The sequence below is a fragment of the Lissotriton vulgaris genome, chromosome 11 (assembly GCF_964263255.1).
Source record: "Lissotriton vulgaris chromosome 11, aLisVul1.2, whole genome shotgun sequence".
Taxonomy (NCBI): domain Eukaryota; kingdom Metazoa; phylum Chordata; class Amphibia; order Caudata; family Salamandridae; genus Lissotriton; species Lissotriton vulgaris.
The window spans coordinates 1108646275-1108665049 of record NC_141699.1 but is presented as its reverse complement, the minus strand read 5'-3'; the positions used below and the strand labels follow the sequence as shown (position 1 = coordinate 1108665049).

The window sequence follows — 18775 nt, the reverse complement described above, 5'->3', positions numbered from 1 at the left end:
CTAAAAGCTTGCGTAATCCTGTTTTGTCACTTGTTTTGTCCCATTATTAAGTATAAACTCCTAAAGGCAATATCCTTAGACGAAGCATAATGATACGCTGTGTTCTAGTGTAAATATCCAATGGTTTTGATAGGTCTTATACTCAGGAGAAGCTGCATAGGACCTATAGTGGGATAATTGGGAACAGTGAGCGGAGTCTAAGTCAAAGCTTAGGCGCTGTGTCAAATTTTTTTAAATCGCTTTTGATGGGCCCGCGACCAAGACTGTAAAAGTGATATAGCGCAGTTGAAGTGTAATAAAGCTACTACAAGAATTTCATTAAAAGTGTAATCACTCGACCCAACCTTATATGATTCGTTAGGAGAACTCTCAGAATATCTCTTTCCGCGTGTAACACCTTATATGCCCATCTTAGTACATTGGCCAAGGCATTTGTATAGGCACCAGTCAGCGACAATTCTAAACAAAGTGCCTGAACTGGAGTAGCCTGATTTGTAGTAGTTATTTTTTGCAGTGACTTCCCTTCATTCTTATTCAGAATATGACACTTGTTCATTTGTAAATATTCTTATGTGTATGTGAAAGTGGGAGGGATTTTAGCACAGAATATTTACAGAAGTGGATACAAATATCTCTTATCAGAGAAAGAATACAAATTCTCTAATGCACTTTCATGGGCTGTAGCCTTAAATTGCAAGTGCTGAAGATGGGAGTTATTTTCGAGTGTCTGTGCGAATACTATCCCTAAGTAAGTGTACGCTTTTACTACTTTTACTGATTTTCCTCACTATTTCCGGTTAGAAAGAATATAATCTTTCCCTCCCCTGAATGGTACTCCTTTTGTTTTGGAAATATTTACTGTCAGAAAAATGTTCTTTGGTATATCTGAAGAGACCATCTAAGTTACATTGTAAGCTGATCAGTGCTAAGTCACATATGAATACATCGTCGGCATACATCAGAGTGTGTATGTCATCAGAAGCTATTTTAGGAGTTGATGTTTTAAGGCCAGGTTGTTTCTATAATCCGTGTCCATTGGGCTGCCATTCTTGCCTTCAGAGGTTCAGATATGACCCCAATTTCTTCCTTGAGGACAAAACTCTTGCAGAATTTTTTGCTTGAGCGACCGGTCTCCAGCTCTTGACCCCCCTGACCGCTTCAGGGGTTGATAGGTCCTCCATTTAAACCTCTTTCTTCATTTGTAATTCCCCAGAACAGCCTCCCATCCTTTGGCGTTTGCATCGGTTACCAAGACCATGAGGGAAGAGCATTGAGATTGAACCCCCTGGAGAAATTGTGAGGCAACAACCACCAGTGGAGAGACTCCGGAATCGCTGGGGTGACAAGAATGAGAGCATCGTATAAAGAAGGTAATGCATGAAGGGGTACAAATGAAGACTGCCCCAGGGGCGGACTTGCAGAGTGGAGGACATCTCCCCCTGATTCCGAAGTCAGAGATGCGCAGAAACCTGTGGTTGGGACAAAACCCAAGAGAGATGTTGGAACAGAGTAAATTCTCTCTTGGTAGAAAGGAACACCATCCCCAGATCCATCCTGAATATTGCTCTGATGAACTTCAGGGACGGAGAGGGCCACGGAGAGGACTTTTTGTGGTTAATAACAAAACCAAAAGCCTCCAGCAGACGGCATACCTGTATAACCTCCTCTGTTGCCTTTGAAAAACAAGGAGAGACAATTAGCCAATCATCCAGGTAAGGATAGACGTGTATACTTGAGTATGAAGAATAGCTACCAAGGAACCTGTGGTAAATGATTTCTATATCTTTTCCCTCTCTACCACTTCATCAGAATGTCCTGTGACATCATGGAATGTTTGAGTGCCTTACTGTGGTGAGAGGGTCAGTTGGTCATCTCAGTCTGAGGAGCTGGCAGCTCGCTCCTGGTGGGGTTTCTCCTTTGTATCTTCTTACCTTCTAACTTGCCACCTAACTACCTGCTAATAAAGAGGGATCTACTACTACACCTGGACTACGGATCATCATTTATGTACCACAGAACCCAAGAGTTTTTGAGTTTTTAAAAAACCCTTGGCGCTAATGAAAGGTCAAAAGGAATCACTTGGAATTGGTAGTGCTTCGTGCCCACTGCAACGCGAAGAAAACTCTGATCCACCAGATGGATGGAAACGTGCAGGTAGGCAAACATCAGGTCTTGGGATGCCTGGAAGCTCATCCGATGAAGGCCTGCTCTGAGGGGGGCGATGTCCGGTTAGCCTGTAGCTTTGTTCATTTCATGAACGTAGTAAAAACAAAATTAATCTTGGCAACCTCCCAACAAATTGGCTAACAACCCAGGATGCTGTTCATTCAATGGTGTCTACTCACTGGGAATGATCAATTTTAGACTCACCACTAATCTGGCAAGGACTTTACACCTAATCTCATAGACATTTGAACTGAGGCGAACTCCAAGGAGAACGGTTTCCCAGCAGACATTGTGCGCAAACCTGCATCCAGATACGGCAACGAGCAGAAATAGACGCCCTTGATGCTGCTGCAGCCGAACACAATTGTCAAAGCAGATCTCCTTCACTCATCTACTTTTCCAGACCCTGAAAGTCCTTCAAAAGGGATTGGACTATGTAATTAGTTGCACTGATTTAGAAATTGGATGTGGAATATGACCTCTTCACTGCCCCCTCCTCTTTCTTATCTACAGGGTCAGGTCACTAGTAGAGAAAGGTAAAGCAGCTTCTTTTAGATCTGTCAGCATCGTTCAACATGGTATCATGCCAGCATTTGCTACAAAGGCTGCAAGAAGTGTGATTGCACTCTTCCACTTTGCAGTGGTTTTATTTATTTCAAAGTAATACATGTTTTGCGATGCAGTTGCCCCCTTTTAGATCGAGCCCTCAACATTTGCATTGTGGAGTGCCTCAAGGATCCTCACTGAGACCCACTTTATTGGGCAGTGTTGGAAAGTATAGTTTGGGAATGGGGTTTTGAGATAGTTACGTACGCTGATGACACCCAATTGATCGTCTCTATTTATGATAAGCATGAGGAGACACAGGGTCATCAGGATGATTGCCTCTAAGAAGAGGCTGGTTGGCTACAGAAACACTCTTTAAAACTCAATGCAGATAAAACAGAACTTTTACTTTTTGGGTGATCCTGTGAAGCCTGTAATGAATCTTGGTGGCGGACTATGTTTACACTGCACCTGAACCAAAAAAGGTGGTAAAGAATCTGGGCTTCTTAATTGACGACTCTCTTTCCTCGCAAGAACAAGTTACATGGGTAAACAAGATCAGTTTTGGTCTGTTACGCACCCTTTGGAAACTATTTTGCTGGATCTCGGTGACATGGAGAATGAACATTGTGTAAGCCTTGATTATGACTAGATTAGACTATGGGAACACGTTGTATGTAGGCATGGCAGAATATTTGTTCACATGGCTCCAGATTATTCAGAACGCAGTGGCAAAACTGATCTGCAAAAATGTTTAAACTCATGTGCCATATGCACAGAGCACTTTATTCTATAGAATGGAGTCACTTCTCATGAGCTTGTGTGGAACCTTCGATCAGCTGTCACAGGACAGACACAGGTGGAGAGGCTGCCTGTGCTACAGATCTGTCACAGGGTAGACACAGGTGAAGAGGCTGCCTATGCTACAGATCAGTTACAGGTTAGACACAGGTGGAGAGGCTGCCTGTGCTATAGATCTGTCTCAGGGTAGACACAGGTGGAGAGGCTGCCTCTGCTACAGATCAGTTACAGGTTAGACACAGGTGGAGAGGCTGCCTGTGCTATAGATCTGTCTCAGGGTAGACACAGGTGGAGAGGCTGCCTCTGCTACAGATCAGTTACAGGTTAGACACAGGTGGAGAGGCTGCCTGTGCTATAGATCTGTCTCAGGGTAGACACATTTGAAGAGGCTGTCTGTGCTACAGAAAAGTCACATGGTATAAACAAGTGGAGAGGCTGGCTGTGCTGCATATCTATCTCAGGGTAGACACAGGTGAAGAAGTGGCCTGTGCTACAGATTTGTCACAGGACAGACATAGGTGAAGAGGCTGCCTGTGCTACAGATCTGTCACAGTGTAGACACAGGTGGAGAGGCTGCCTGTGCTACAGATCTGTCACAGTGTAGACACAGGTGGAGAGGTTGCCTGTGCTGTAGCTCTGTCACAGGAGAGACACAGGTGGAGAGACTGCCTGTGGTGTAGATCTGTCTCAGGGTAGACACAGTTGAAGAGCATTCCTATGCTAAAGATCTGTCACAGGACAGACACAGGTGAAGAGGCTGTCTCTGCTACAGGTCTGTCACAGGACAGACACAGATGGAGAGGCTGCCTGTGCTACTGATCTGTCTCAGGTTACACACAAGTGAAGAGGTTCCTGTGCTACATATCTGTTGCTGGATAGACACATGTGGAGAAGCTGCCTGTGCTACAGATCTGTCACAGGTTAGACACAGGTGAACAGGCTGACTGTGCTATGGATCTGTCTCAGGGTAGACACAGGTGGAGAGGAGGCCTGTGCTACAGATCAGTTACAGGTTAGACACAGGTGGAGAGGCTGCCTGTGTTACAGTTCTCTCATAGGAGGTACACAGGTGAAGAGGATTCCTGTGCTACAGATATGTCACATGTGAAGAAGCTGCCTCAGCTGCAGATCTGTCACAGGTTAGACACAGGTTGAGAGGCCGCCTCTGCTACAGATCCATCACAGGAGACACAGTTGGAGAGGCTGCCTGTGCTACAGATTTGTCTCAGAGTAGACACAGCCTGTGCTACAGATCCATCACAGGAGACGCAGGTGGAGAGGCTGCCTGTGTTACAGATCAGCCACTGGATAGACACAGCTGAGGAGGCTGCCTGTGCTATAGATCTGTCACAGGAGACACAGGTGAAGAGGCTGCCTGTGCTGCAGATCTGTCACAGGGTAGACACAAATGGAGAGGCTGCCTGTGCCACAGATCTGTCACAGGGCAGGCACAGGTGAAGAGGCCGCCTCTGCTACAGATCTGTCGCTGGATAGACACAGGTCAAGAGGTTCTTGTGCTACAGGTCTGTCACAGGACAGACGCAGGTGAAAAGCTGCCTCTGGTACTGGTCTGTTGCTGGATGGATACAGGTCAAGAGGTTCCTGTGCTACAGATCTGTCAATGGATAGACCCAGCTGAAGAGGCTGTCTCTGCTACATATCTGTCACAGGATAGACACAGGTAAATAGTCTGCCTGTGTACAGTTCTGTCTCAGGGTAGACACAGGTGGAGAGGCTGCCTGTGCTGCATATATGTCATAGTAGACACAGGTGAAGAGGCTGCCTGTGCTACACGATGGGTCACAGGCCTGACATAGGTGAAGAGGCTGCCTGTGCTACACGATGGGTCACAGGCCTGACATAGGTGAAGAGGCTGTCTGTGCTACAGGTCTGTCTCAGGGCAGACACAGGTGAAGAGGCTGCCTCTGCTTTAGGTCTGTCACAGGACAGACACAGGTGGAGAGGCTGTCTGTGCTATTGATCTGTCTCAGGTTAGACACATGTGAAGAGGTTCCTGTGCTCCAGATCGGTCACAGGTTAGACACAGGTGAAGATGCTGCCTGTGCTACAGATCTGACTCAGGGTAGGGGAAACAGGTTGCCTCTGCTACAGATCTGTCACAGGATAGACACAGGTAAAGAGTCTGCCTGCGTAGAGATCTGTCTCAGGGCAGACACAGGTGAAGAGACTGCCTCTGCTACAGATCAGTTACAAGTTAGACACAGGTGAAGAGGCTGCCTGTGCTACAGTTCTATCATAGGAGGGACACAGGTGAAGAGGCTTCCTGTGCTACAGATCTGTCACAGGTTAGATACAGGTGTAGAGGCTGCCTCTGATACAGATCCATCACATGAGACACAGTTGGAGAGGCTGCCTGTGCCACAGATCTGTCTCAGAGTAGACACAGACTGTGCTACAGATCCATCCCAAGAGACGCCGGTGGGGAGGCTGCCTGTGTTACAGATCTGCCACTGGATAGACACAGCTGAGGAGGAGGCTTCCTGTGCTATAGATCTGTCACAGGAGACATAGGTGAAGAGGCTGCCTGTGCTGCAGATCTGTCACAGGGTAGACACAAATGGAGAGACTGCCTGTGCTGCAGATCTGTCACAGGGCAGACACAGGTGAAGAGGCTGCCTCCGCTACAGGTTTGTTGCTGGATAGACACAGGCGAAGAGGTTCTTGTGCTACAGGTGTGTCACAGGACAGACACAGGTGAAGAGCTGATTCTGGTACAGGTCTGTTGCTGGATGGACACAGGTGAAGAGGTTCCCATGCTACAGATTTGTCGATGGATAAACACAGCTGTAGAGGCAGCCTCTGCTACAGATCTGACTCATGGTAGACACAGGGAAACAGGTTGCCTCTGCTACAGATCTGTCACAGGATAGACACAGGTAAAGAGTCTGCCTGTGTGGAGATCTGTCTCAGGGCAGACACAGGTGAAGAGACTGCCTCTGCTACTGATCTGTCACATGACAGACACAGGGGAAAGGCTGCCTGTGCTACAGATCTATTACAGGAAACACAGGTAGAGAGGCTGCCTGTGTGGCAGATCTGTCTCGGGCAGACACAGGTGGAGAGCCTGTCTGTGCTGCAGATCTGTCAGGGTAGGTGCAGGTGGGTGGAGAGGCTGCTTATGCTACAGATCTATCTCAGGGTAGATACAGGTGAAGAGGCTGCCTGCGCTACAGACCTGTCACAGGTTAGTCACAGGTGAAGAGGCTGCCTGCACTAGAGATCTGTGACAGGATAGACACAGGTAAAGATTCTCCCTGTACTACAGATCTATCACAGGGCAGACGCAGGTGAAGAGACTTCCTGTGCTCCACACCTGTCACAGGGAAGACACAGGTGAAGAGGAGGCCTGTGCTACAGATATGTTACAACACAGACAGAGATAAGTGGCTTCCTGTGCTACAGATCTGTCACAGGAGAGACACAGGTGATAAGGCTGCTTCTGCTACAGATGTGTCTCAGGGAAGACACAGGTGGAGAGTCTGCCTGTGATTCAGATCTGTCTCAGGGCAGCCACAGGTGAAGAAGATGCCTGTACTACAGATCTGTTGCTGGATAGACACAGATGAAGAGGTTTCTGTGCAACAGACCTATCTCAGGGTAGACACAGCTGAAGAGGCTACCTGTTCTACTGCTCTGCCACAGGAATGACACAGGTGACGAGGTGGCCTGTGCTTCAAATCTGTCACAGGAGATATGCATGTGGAGAGACTGCCTCTGCTACAGATCTGACACTGGGTAGACACAGGTGAAGAGGTTTCTGTGCTACTGATCTATCACAGGGTAGACGCAGGTGGAGAGGCTGCCTGTGCTACAGATCTGTCATAGGAGAGGCACAGGTGAAGAGGATGCCTGTGCTACAGATCTGTCATTAAAGAGACACAGGTGGAGAGGCTGTGTGCTCCAGATCTGTCAAAGGACAGACAAGGTGGAGAGGCGGCCTTTGCTACAGATCTGTCAAAGGACAGACAAGGGTGGAGATGCTGCCTCTGCTACAGATCTGTCACAGGTTACAGACAGATGGAGAGGCTACCTGCACTACAGATCTGTCAAATGACAGACACAGGTGAAGAGGCTGCCTGTATTCTCTGGGCAGACACGGGTGAGAGGCCTTTAGTGCAGAACTGTCAAGTGGCAGCCTTCAGAGAGCTATTGATACACTTAGAAAGAACACAGGACCTATGGGAACTACACAGGTGAATAATCACAGGTCATCCCTGCTCAGTTTACTTAAGAATATTTAGTTAATTAGAGAGAGGCTGACTTGGGGTAATGTCTTAGGATAGAACCACCAAAAAAGGGTCACTCTGTGGAATAGGCACTGCTGTTGCTCCCTAGAACAGTGGCAAAACTAGTCACTGGTGACCTGTGTGGCAAGGAAGTGTATACTTCATTCTCTAAATTAGAGCTTCTGACAGTGTCTGGGAGTACCCATGTGCCTGCTACGCACATTCATGTTCCCACTGCCCCTCCCCCAATAAAAAATATAAGTAGACTTGTGACACCCTTGCGCACTGCTGGTAAAACTGAACTCCTTGTAACTCACAGCAATCATTGGACGGTGTCCATCTGTCTGTACTATCGGTTTGTAACCCCGGTCAAGTGGGACTACACAGCTACATGCTTCATGCAGTTTTACACAGGTTTCTTACTCTAATTTAATCAGTTCCTCAGTCAAGCTTGCTTTCTGTCTAGGGGACATTCTGGCAAAGATGACTCCATTCAGCAGAAACTGTAAGAAAGAGGAAAAGGAGAACAGGTTACTCTTTGCAATACAACAGGACCCCAGTGTATCGATTTAAAATAATTATTACCACAGATAATGGATCATCCTTAGGTGCTCATAACACCTATAGTTCCACAATTATACTTATTGTATCAAACTCAGAATGGTGAAATGCTGAGTAGATGTGGCAGGATTCAAGCCTGTAACCATCAGCTTGCACACAGGCATCACCTGTCAATGGCGTTTGAAAGTCACAGATTGTGTCCTGCACTGGGATTAACTGAGGAGACTCTTGGCTTGTACCACACAAGATTGTACACGGCACCAGGATTGGCCGATGCGACTCTTGCCTTGTGGTGCCTTGGGGAATGCATACAAGATTGGACCCTGCACTGGGATTGGCAGTGGAGACCCTTGCCTTGTGGTGTCTTGGGCAATGCACTCATCGCTTGCTCCGAGTCTGCTGGAAGCACGTCCATATCTTCTAATGGGGAGGCTTCCTGCCCTCGGAGGGATCTGAGGCTAATGAACTAAAGATCCCTGCAATGACCCTTGTAACGGAAACTGATGCTGCTGTGTAGAGACTTCTTGGAGGTGGCCTTAGTCTAAATGGACACCAACCTTTGACTCTGCCACCACAGCAGGATCCATGGTGCTCTCCTGTACAGAGTGCTACCTGGCGTTGTGTGCTTGTGTCCACAGCACTCTGTATTCTTACCTCTCATCAGGCCTCTGTATATGCATGGATTGCATGAGGCACTGTCAGAGGAGGCTCATGGTCTCTTGAGGTGAGTGCAGCATGAGCACTACTTGACCTGTACCTGAGCATCCCTTTTATATTTCACCCTTAAAGCACCTCACTTGCCAATGATCTTACTCATATATTAATCTACCAATGGTAGATTAATATATGAGTAAGATCTCTAGCATAAATTGGTGTTAGGGTATTATGAGTGGTAACAATTGGCATGCTCGCTTGGCATGAGGGCACCCATTTATGAGTTTATGTCGGGCTCAGTAGAATGGCGGTTATTCTTAAAATATTATGGACGTCAATGCCATGAATTTACACGTTACATGTCATAATGCTACTGATTCTTGGCTAAATAGGGACGACCATGATGTTAGGGTGCCCGCATCTGGCAATTGCAGCAGAATGGAGAGGATTATTAGCACATTGTGATCATCCATAAAAGGCAGTTCTGGGCCTGGCATCCATGACATGAAGTTGTACACTTGTGGCCTACAGGGAGGGGACAATTATTCAATCAATCAATCAGTAGATTTGCTGAGTGCAACTTGTCACCCGCGCGGGTATCTTGGCACTGGCAGATTTGTGTGTTTATTTGCATACACCAGCCGTTACTTGTAATTTAACCTGCGGACAACATAAGAAACAGAGGCCACTTAAATATGGTTGTTGTATGACGGAACAACACATGACTTTACTACACATGTCTTTACAATGTGGTTTAAAAACAAACATACTAGTACAGTGAACTTCTTTACCACGCATGTCACTACCACCAACATACACAGGGGTACCTTAACCATGCATACCATTACAACACTTCTTTAAAAATATTTTTAAATTAATTATTTTCAGAAAAGTATGTAAAATAGGAAGGCACACTAATATTTTTCAAAGCATGTTTTAGAGTAAAACTTTAATGAAGAAATCATGTTGCAATACATTTAATACCTAAATAAAAGTGTTTTCAATTTTCACATTTGTACAGTAGTCCTTCCTTTTTTGACCCTATCTGTACAGCCTGTTGCTAATTAACCCCTTCGATGCGTGTGACAAGGTCAACTCGTCATGGGCGTTACCTGCGCTGTGCGTGTGACGAGTTGACCTTGTCACGTAACGCAGGATTTTTGAAATCTCAGCACCCAGAGGGAAAACCGCTAGCGCGCATGGGGTTAAAATGGCTGTTTAGGTTTCACCTACGCAGCGTGCATGCGGTGCGTAGGCAAAAGACCTTTAGTCATTGTCATTGCTTTTCAGCCAAAAACGTGCACGCGTTCCATTGCCTTGAATGGCAATGCGTGCACGTTTGGCGATTCCCTTGCGGGAGCGAGCTTTGGCAACATATGTTTGCTAGTTCCCGCTGGCAACATATGTTTTCTCACACCCGCAAGGGAGGCTCAGGCTCCCTCCTCTCTCCCCTCCCGCTGCTGCCTCCTTTCAGTGCTTGTTTTAAGTTCCCAAAGTTAGTGATCTCGTTGAAACTAGCTTCCAGTTGTTTAGTAAGAAAACCATTGACTTAAAAAACTCACAGGGTTTGGTGTTAGTGTTTCTTGATAATCATCAAATGTATAGCTTTGCCTAAAGTAACTATTTCTGAAAGTAAAAAGCTAACACTCAACTAACTGCAAATAATTCAATTGAAAAAACAGTTGTAGCAAATCTTGGTGCTGCGCATTGTTAATGTCAGGTGTGCATTCCTATTCGGAATCTTTTTTCAAACATTAACTTGAAGTCCAGAGGTGCAATTGCTAAGCCTTTTCGGCTGGTGAGAGCGCATTTGAAACGGAGGTGCAGAACGGATTGCAATCGAGTTCCTCGCTCTTGTGTTATGTAATGTCCTCTCAATACGGGCTTTTGCTTGAAAACGTTAAGCAGGTGGTTCTGGTGTGTACTAATGGTGAACGGGTTTTGAGAAAAGAGAGCATGCAAAATCTAGCGGTTTTGGAAAAAGCTAGAGTGGTTATTGGGAAGTAAGTGTTTTTAAACTAATGATTTGTCCTTTTTAAATGAATTGTTGTATGTTAAGTGTTGCTTTCCTTGTTTATAGAACATAAATGCACCTCCTCAGGAGATGAAATACTGTTCCAACCTAAACTGTCAATTGATGCATAACTTTGCCGGAATCAGTGCTTGACAAAGGAAAATCTCCTTTCCCCCAAAGAAACAAATGCAAAATAAAGTTTTTGAAGGAGGGGGTCGAAAGAGTAATTTTTCTCAGGCAAAATATGTTGATTAAAAACTCAAAATGAGCTAAGGCTGTCAAACACCCAGTAAATTAGGGATAACTCTAAAGAGATTTAATACTCCATATTGGATGAGTATTTGGGTCATAAATATTTTGGGTGGAGACGGTAGAAGACGTGGGATAACTTTTCTATCGTGAAGTCTCAGCACTGTTTTTTCCTGTGTATTTTTATAGTCCTGTTTACCACACAATACACTTAAGGTTACAAACACCAGGATGGAATGGAAAACAAGTGCTAGAAAATATACATGTGGAACTGGGAATGAGTTCCAGACAGATCGTGTTGAGGGACGGGTTTTGTTGTTATAGAACGCAAAGAAGGGTGAACACAATGTCTCCAGTGCCAGAGCGAGGTTTCGTAGGGGGAGCTTATTTTGTGAAGTGTGTGTCCTTCCATTACCAGTCCGGCTGTCCCCGATATCCGGTTACGATACAACTCACATGTCACCTTCTTTCCAGTGCTAGTTTTCCATGTACAAAATAATTTTTATGTGTGATATAACTGAAGCTACGCTAAACCAGGACTATAAGTCCCAGGATGCTGAGCAGCGGGAATTGAAAGGCTAGGACTGGAAACAGTGTCCTACTGACATGGAGCATAAGACGTGCGTTCCAAATCTGTTGGCATTGACATTTAATCCAGGAGGCAGCCTAAGGTCAAAATAAGCCTTGAACATTGCATCCTTCACAGCTTCTTTGATTTTTGTGAATATCTCTACACATTTGTTGGACTGTGCATGCTCCATACCCTGGTGGTATGTCAACTCTCTGGCGGGTGCTCTCTGTACAGAATAGTTTTTGATGTATCAAACACAGTTAGTGGTCATTCCTAAGAATGACTGGAGAGTTCTTATTATTTTGGCATGTGTGGGTTGATGAGTATTTGCACTTTGCCATGGTTAAGATTAATTCCTTTCTCTGAAAAAGAATTTTCCAGAAGAACTGTATCCTAATTTTCTTAGAACTCACTACTTTTGGTATTAAGCAAGTGACTGCATTCCACCAGGGCTTAGCGTCTTTGTTTGAGAGCTATGCCAAGTTCTTGTTTTGGTGACCAAATATGAGATGTCATTGCTGTTGTTAAATGCAAAGCCCAACATAGATCATTATCCTATGGATGTCTTCTTGAAGAGCTCGGCTTCTGAGGAAACTCCAAAACTGCTTTGTTGAAGTGCAGTTATAGATTGGTGCTTTTAACCTTGCCTGGGCCGCTGAACAGCTGTGGGATTTCTGCTTGAAACATTGAGTTGTCTTCTGGCATCTAGTTTATGGATATGTGGCCCATCCGTTCTACTGTGGCAAAACTTTGGAGTCATTGTTAGACCCAGGACACCTGGTTGGCTGAGACAGGTACCTTAGGCCAAATAGGGACCCGCGGTTCCACGCCATGGTAAGGAAGGTTGCCTTCTGAGATAGCCCCCGCTCACCCCCTTGGTAGCTTGGCACGAGCAGCCAGGCTTATCTTCAATGCAAATGTGTAAAGTGTTTACAACCACGCTCACAACAACCCAATGATGACACCTCAAATGGACTCCATACAAGTTTTATAACAAGCATTGGCAAAACCAAGAGGTCTCGCTTTTGGGACCTTAAAAGAATTTAGTTATGCAGCATAATATCCTTGGTGCAAAAACATCAATTGTTGCATGGCTTAACACTTATAAGGTTCTAAAGGCAAGACCTATTGGCTATGCAAATGCTTGTTTTCTATGTAAGCAAGGAGAAATAGCATATTTTAAACCAACAAAATAAATACACATTATGTCACCTTATAATTCACTTTAAAAAATACATCCCATTGCATATTTTTATTAGCATGATCAAATACCACCTAAAAAATTGATAAATTCACCCCTCCACCATTTTGTGCTCAGTGGTACACTGACTTTGCTTGTGACCAGAAACTTGAAAGAGAGGAGGAGACCAGAGACAGTATGCTGTTGACACACTGCCACCTATCCGCACAAGGAAGTACAATGTTTACAACAAGCACCTTTAGAAATTAACTTGCTAATTCTCTAAAACATATATTATTGTATTTTTCTATAAAAATTCACAGGTTATATCCAGACTTAATTTTGGATAGAGTTACTGGAGTACTAACAATGTAAGTCAGTTTAGTAATCATTATGACAAAAATCAATTTCAGAAATAAAATCAACCTTATAATTATTGTTATTATTTTTGTAATTACTTTATTAGACACGGATTGGAGTATATTGCTTACCACAGGGCAGGTGCTTAACAGTGGCTGTACTAACTCCGCCGGGTACTTACTTCATGGCCGGTGTTAGAGAGTAGCTAGGGGCCAAATTTACTCTGGGTACTTACCCCAGTGCAGGTGCTGTACGTTGGCTGAGGGCCAAAATTACTATTCTAACTCTGCTGGGTACTTACCGTGGAATAGGTGCTGGACAGTTGTTGGGGCAAAATTACTATTCTAACTCCACCAGGTACTTACCTCAGAGTAGTTGCTAGACAGTGGTTGGGGGCCACATTTACTCTTCTACCTCCACCGGGTGCTTACCTCAGGGCAAGTGTTGGACAGTGACTGGGGGGGGGGAAGAATTATAATTCTAACTGTACCAAGTGCTTACCTCAGGACGGGTGCTGGACAGTGGGTATGGACCAAAATGTCCATTCTAACAACATTGAGTACTTACCTTAGGAAAGAGGTTGGGTGATAATATTACTATTCAAACTCTACTGGATACTAACCTCCGGGCAGGTGCTGGGCAGTGGCTGGGGTCAAAATTGCTTTTCTGACTCCACCTGGTACTTACCTGAGGGCAGATGCTGGACAGTGGCTAGGGGGAAAAATCATTATGATTACAGTACAAATGATTAATATTTGTTTCTACTAAACAGACCTTACAATCACTTCAAAGAATTTTCAAATCTAAAAACTGAAAGTCCAAAACATACCCTGTGCATGAAAAGACACAAACCTTTCCAGGTAAATATGGTTTAAAAAAACTAAGCATAACCAAATCTAACAATTGTCTTTCTCCATGCAACAAATCTGGTGGTGCCTCTTTTCTGTGGAATACAGTACACACTAAGTAATCCTTGTCGCTTTTTACTTAGCACAACTGTTCCTTCAACTAATTGTTGACTTTACAAAGTGTTCACTTTATTTTTGGCTTTGAAGAGATCCAGGGTGATGAGAACAACAGAGACTGTCATTCCTTCGATTTATCTTTGTGAAACTGTGAGGTGATGCGCACACCTTTTGGGATTTCTTGAGTATATTCATGAACTGGGCGGTGATACGTTCACCTGACATTCTGAAATTAATTTAGTCAACCTTCACTTATTCTTCTCCCTGTAAGAATGTTTAACATTTGTACTACTGTGTTGTGTCATTCTATGCTTGGTATAGAAACTCCATGGTATGGACACATTTGATATTGATATTGTTTATTTAGTGCAGAATTGTTTAAATAGGTAATTTTTCTGCATTCTATTCAGAAATCACTTGGTAGTATACATTGTTTGTCCAACTGAATACCAGGAAATGTCAGTGTTCAGTCACCTACTCCTTAAGAGTATCTGTATGTGCCTAGAACTTCTCCAACCCCCCTGATGAGGAAGGAGAGACACATCATCTTATCAATTGAACCATCAATAGCAGTATTTTCCTCATCATACTTAAATGCAGTATTCTGAACATCAATAGAAAAAACTTGGGATCCACTTTCACAACTTTAGACACATTTCACCAGTTACAAACATTCAAACATACTGCACTTCTACAAACCTTATTGATTTTCACAAGTTCAGAATATTTTGATTCTCCTTTACTTACAAAAGGCAACCATTTAATACTGACAACATCTCCCACAGTAAAACGTTTTGTAGACACACTCGTCTTTTTGTCATTAAAAACATTTTGCTTTACTTGAGCATTTTTAATATTTTTTCACAATTGCATCCAAAACAGCCCATGATGAACTGTGTTTGAGCCATTTAGACACCCAAGCTGGTTTAAACTCAGTTGAGAACTTTCTACCCCACAACAATTCCAAAGGCGAAATGCTGGTTGTAGAGTGATGTGTTGTTCTGTAAAACCAAAGCATGGTCATCACAGCTGCTGGTACTACACTTTTATGCCACAGAGCCAAGAGTACACACTCCCCTGTCACTCTGTTGAGGTGCTCAATCAGACCATTGGTTTGTAGGTGACAGAGTGAACTCTTTAAATTGTTAATGCCTGTTTCCTGAAGAAAATCTTCCTCTTCAATTGACACAAATTGCCTCCGTTATCAGAGACTATCACGTCAGGAAACTCCTCCCTCATCTTTAAGAAAATTCAAGACTGCTTTGGAGTCTGGTTCCCCAACAATCTTTACCTCTGGCCATTCAGAATAGTAGCTGACTCGGACTAAAGCAAACAGAGAATGATATTCAGGTAATGAAACAGATCGATGAGGTCAATGCTCAGCGTTACCGATGGCCTTGGAGGTAAAGTAATAGGAGTCAAAACCTTGTCACTCCTGGAACAAATCACACATTTATAAACTATATAATCAATGTCCCTGTCCATCTGGCCACCAGAAGTGTACACATACTGTGGGTCTGATTCACAGAACTAACTTAACTCCTTCGAGTCTCATGACGAGCTGAGCTCATCATGAGCCACGGTGCTCGTGTGCTCATGACGAGCTGAGCTCGTCATGACCGTTAGAACGCTCACATGCTGGGTAAATTCCCCTGCTGTGTGAGCGCTCTTAAGGAATGGGTGTGGTCATGACGAGCTCAGCTCGTCATGAGCACATGACCATTGTGGCTCATGACGAGCTGAGCTTGTCATGAGCACGGGGCGCTGTGCGCGCCCCCCCACGCCCCAGCACAGCAGGGGAATTTGCCCAGCTTCGAAGAGGTTAAGACAAAATGGTAAACTTACTACTTTTGGTATTCACAGAAGTTAGGATTTTGTCTTAAGTTTGTCTTAAAACAACCTTAAGACATACTTAGGACAGACTTAAGACAGACTTAAGACAAACTTAAGACAAAATCCTAACTTCTGTGAATACCAAAAGTAGTAAGTTTAGGATTTTGTCTTAAGTTAGTTCTGTGAATCGGCCCCTCTGCGTTTTGTAAGAGTAGCCCCAAGATGCCCTTCATGTGCCTTTTTTAACAATTTGTTTCTCACCTTCTCAGAATGAAGTTACTTGTCTGACCTCATTATTAAACCATCTTCTTTTTTTAAAATATTTTTATTGAATTGTATGTCAGCAGACAGATACATAGCAAATCATCCAGAGAAAAACAAAAGAGAAGATAACAAAAAAAACTTCAGCAAGCATCATCTTCAAAACATTTTACAAATTAAATACAGCCATCGCCAATACACTGAGAAATGACTTTGTAGCATATAATTACAGAAGAAGAGGAAATAAATACATTGGATCATGTCCACAGATTGCTTTATCTTAAAGACCTATCCACTTAGCAATAGGATGCCACAATTTCAGCCCCTGAGTTTTCCTTCTGATACCCTTAGTTTTATACAACGCAGTCTCAAGATGATATATAGACAACAATCTAGTTTGCCAGTTAATGAACGTTGGTGATTCACTGTCCATCCATTGAGATGTAATACATAAGCGAAACACAGTCATGCAAATAAACATAAATCCCTCTTCAGTGGCCGACCAGCCGTGTGCTATGTTTTCTTGACACCCACAAATCACCAGCGAAGGCGATAATTGCAATCGTATATCCAAACTATCTGTGATGAAGAATTCGACATCCTTTATAAATTTAGAAAGCTTAGGACAATGAAAGAACATATGAGGGGCATCGGCTGCATGCTGGCCACAACGACTACATCCAAACCCCCGCTCAGAGTTCCATTTAGCCAATTTCCCAGCCGTGTAATATAGCCCGAAAATTGACATAAAATGCTGACTTTTTAAGGGACCGTTAAATAAAACATTTGTAGCGAGCTCTATACTTCTTGCAAGACTGACACACTCAATCCCTAATTTATTAATCCATTTTACCTCACAAGCCTCTAAATCATCCTCCAGTTTTTCCATGAATAGCTGGTAGAGGGGGCCCATTTTAAACCTTAATCTCAGTGCTTCCATAATCTCGATTTTTTTAATATAATCAAGTTTTTATTTAGTTTCTGCTCGCAGAAACTACTCAGTTGTAGATATTTAAAAAAATCAATTTGAGCTAGCTTATAGTTCTTCTGTAAAAACTCAAAAGATACAAAAACATTAGAAGATGGTTCAATAATTATTATTAAACCATCTTCTAATGTTAACTCATCAGACACTTTAACATAAGGTTGATTCGAAATCTCAACATTCTTTTCCTTAGGCCAACCTTCAATAATGTATTTAGCTACATGCTTTAAAACAATGTCCTCTTCAGTCACACTCTTCCACTTCTCTTCTTTTAAACAACAAGCACTTTCAATTTCCATTGCTGCCACTATACAGATATCCAGGTCTTCATCATCAGGAGTATTTAAATCACCACTTTGACTCTCTGTCTCCTCTCCATTTATAGGAAAACATGACAGGTAGTCTGCTCTGATATTCTTTCCACCATCATTTTGCTCAATAATAAACTGAAATTGCAGCAATTTGGTGAACAGTCTGGCTATATGGGGAGTAATATTCATATTAGACATTCCTCCTAATATATAAACTAAGGGGCTTGTGGTCTGTCTGTAGTGTAAATATTCTGCCCCACAAATAACACCTACATTTTCAATTGTCCACCAGCATTCCAAAAGTTATTTTTCCATAACCAAGTAGTGCAACTCAGCATTACAAAGCACTCTCAATGCACCCCAATGGTTTGTTCTTCTTTGGCAATTCTCTGGGTCAACACTGCACCCAAGCCCTGATTGCTTGTATCAACTGTAAGAGAATACGGTATTGAAGGATCAGAAGGTTTTAACACTTTGACCTCACTCAGTTGTCTCTTCACCCATTCAAAAGCTATTTTGCCACTTTCATCCCATACAAATACTGTGTTCTTCTTTAGCAAATTTGATATAGGTCTGACTAGTGGCATAATCAGATATAAACCGCAAGTAAAATCTGCTCAATCTAAGGAAAGATTTCACACCAACTGTGACATTGGGAGGAGGTGTTATAGCATTCACTAATCCTGGTCCAGGTTGGACACCAGTGCTGGAAATTGCATGACCCAGGTATTCTACAGATTGTTCAATAAACTCACATTTCTCATGTGTCAAAATGATACCTTGGCTCTGGTATATGGACAAAACTTGGGCATTGATCAAAACTTCATTATGGAAAATGGCAACATTCTTCACATCTTTAAGAAGATTCACCATGAGAAGTTGAAATACTGATGCAGCCGAAAGATGCAGTAAACTTAAAATAAAAGTTATTTGTCCTCGAAGAAATCTCTGATGCATTCCTTTCAAGGGATTCGAGTTGAGGGTATTTTCCCTGTGGGTCTTAAATTCCAGATTTACCCAGGATCACATTTTGTGAATAAGAATTGTGATTGAGAGATCTCGGAGTAAAAA

General features: G+C 43.5%; 1 protein-coding gene across 2 annotated transcripts in view; it reads right to left on the bottom strand.

Moving 5' to 3' along the window:
• LOC147684253 (putative cation-transporting ATPase 13A4) overlaps positions 1–18775 on the bottom strand; it is a 296688-nt gene that overhangs the window by 58118 nt on the left and 219795 nt on the right. For both annotated transcript variants that reach the window (XM_086944650.1, XM_086944651.1), the window contains one exon: positions 8184–8263. In XM_086944650.1, coding sequence (XP_086800776.1) covers positions 8184–8263 — 80 coding nt within the window. The remainder of the gene's footprint in view (positions 1–8183; positions 8264–18775) is intronic.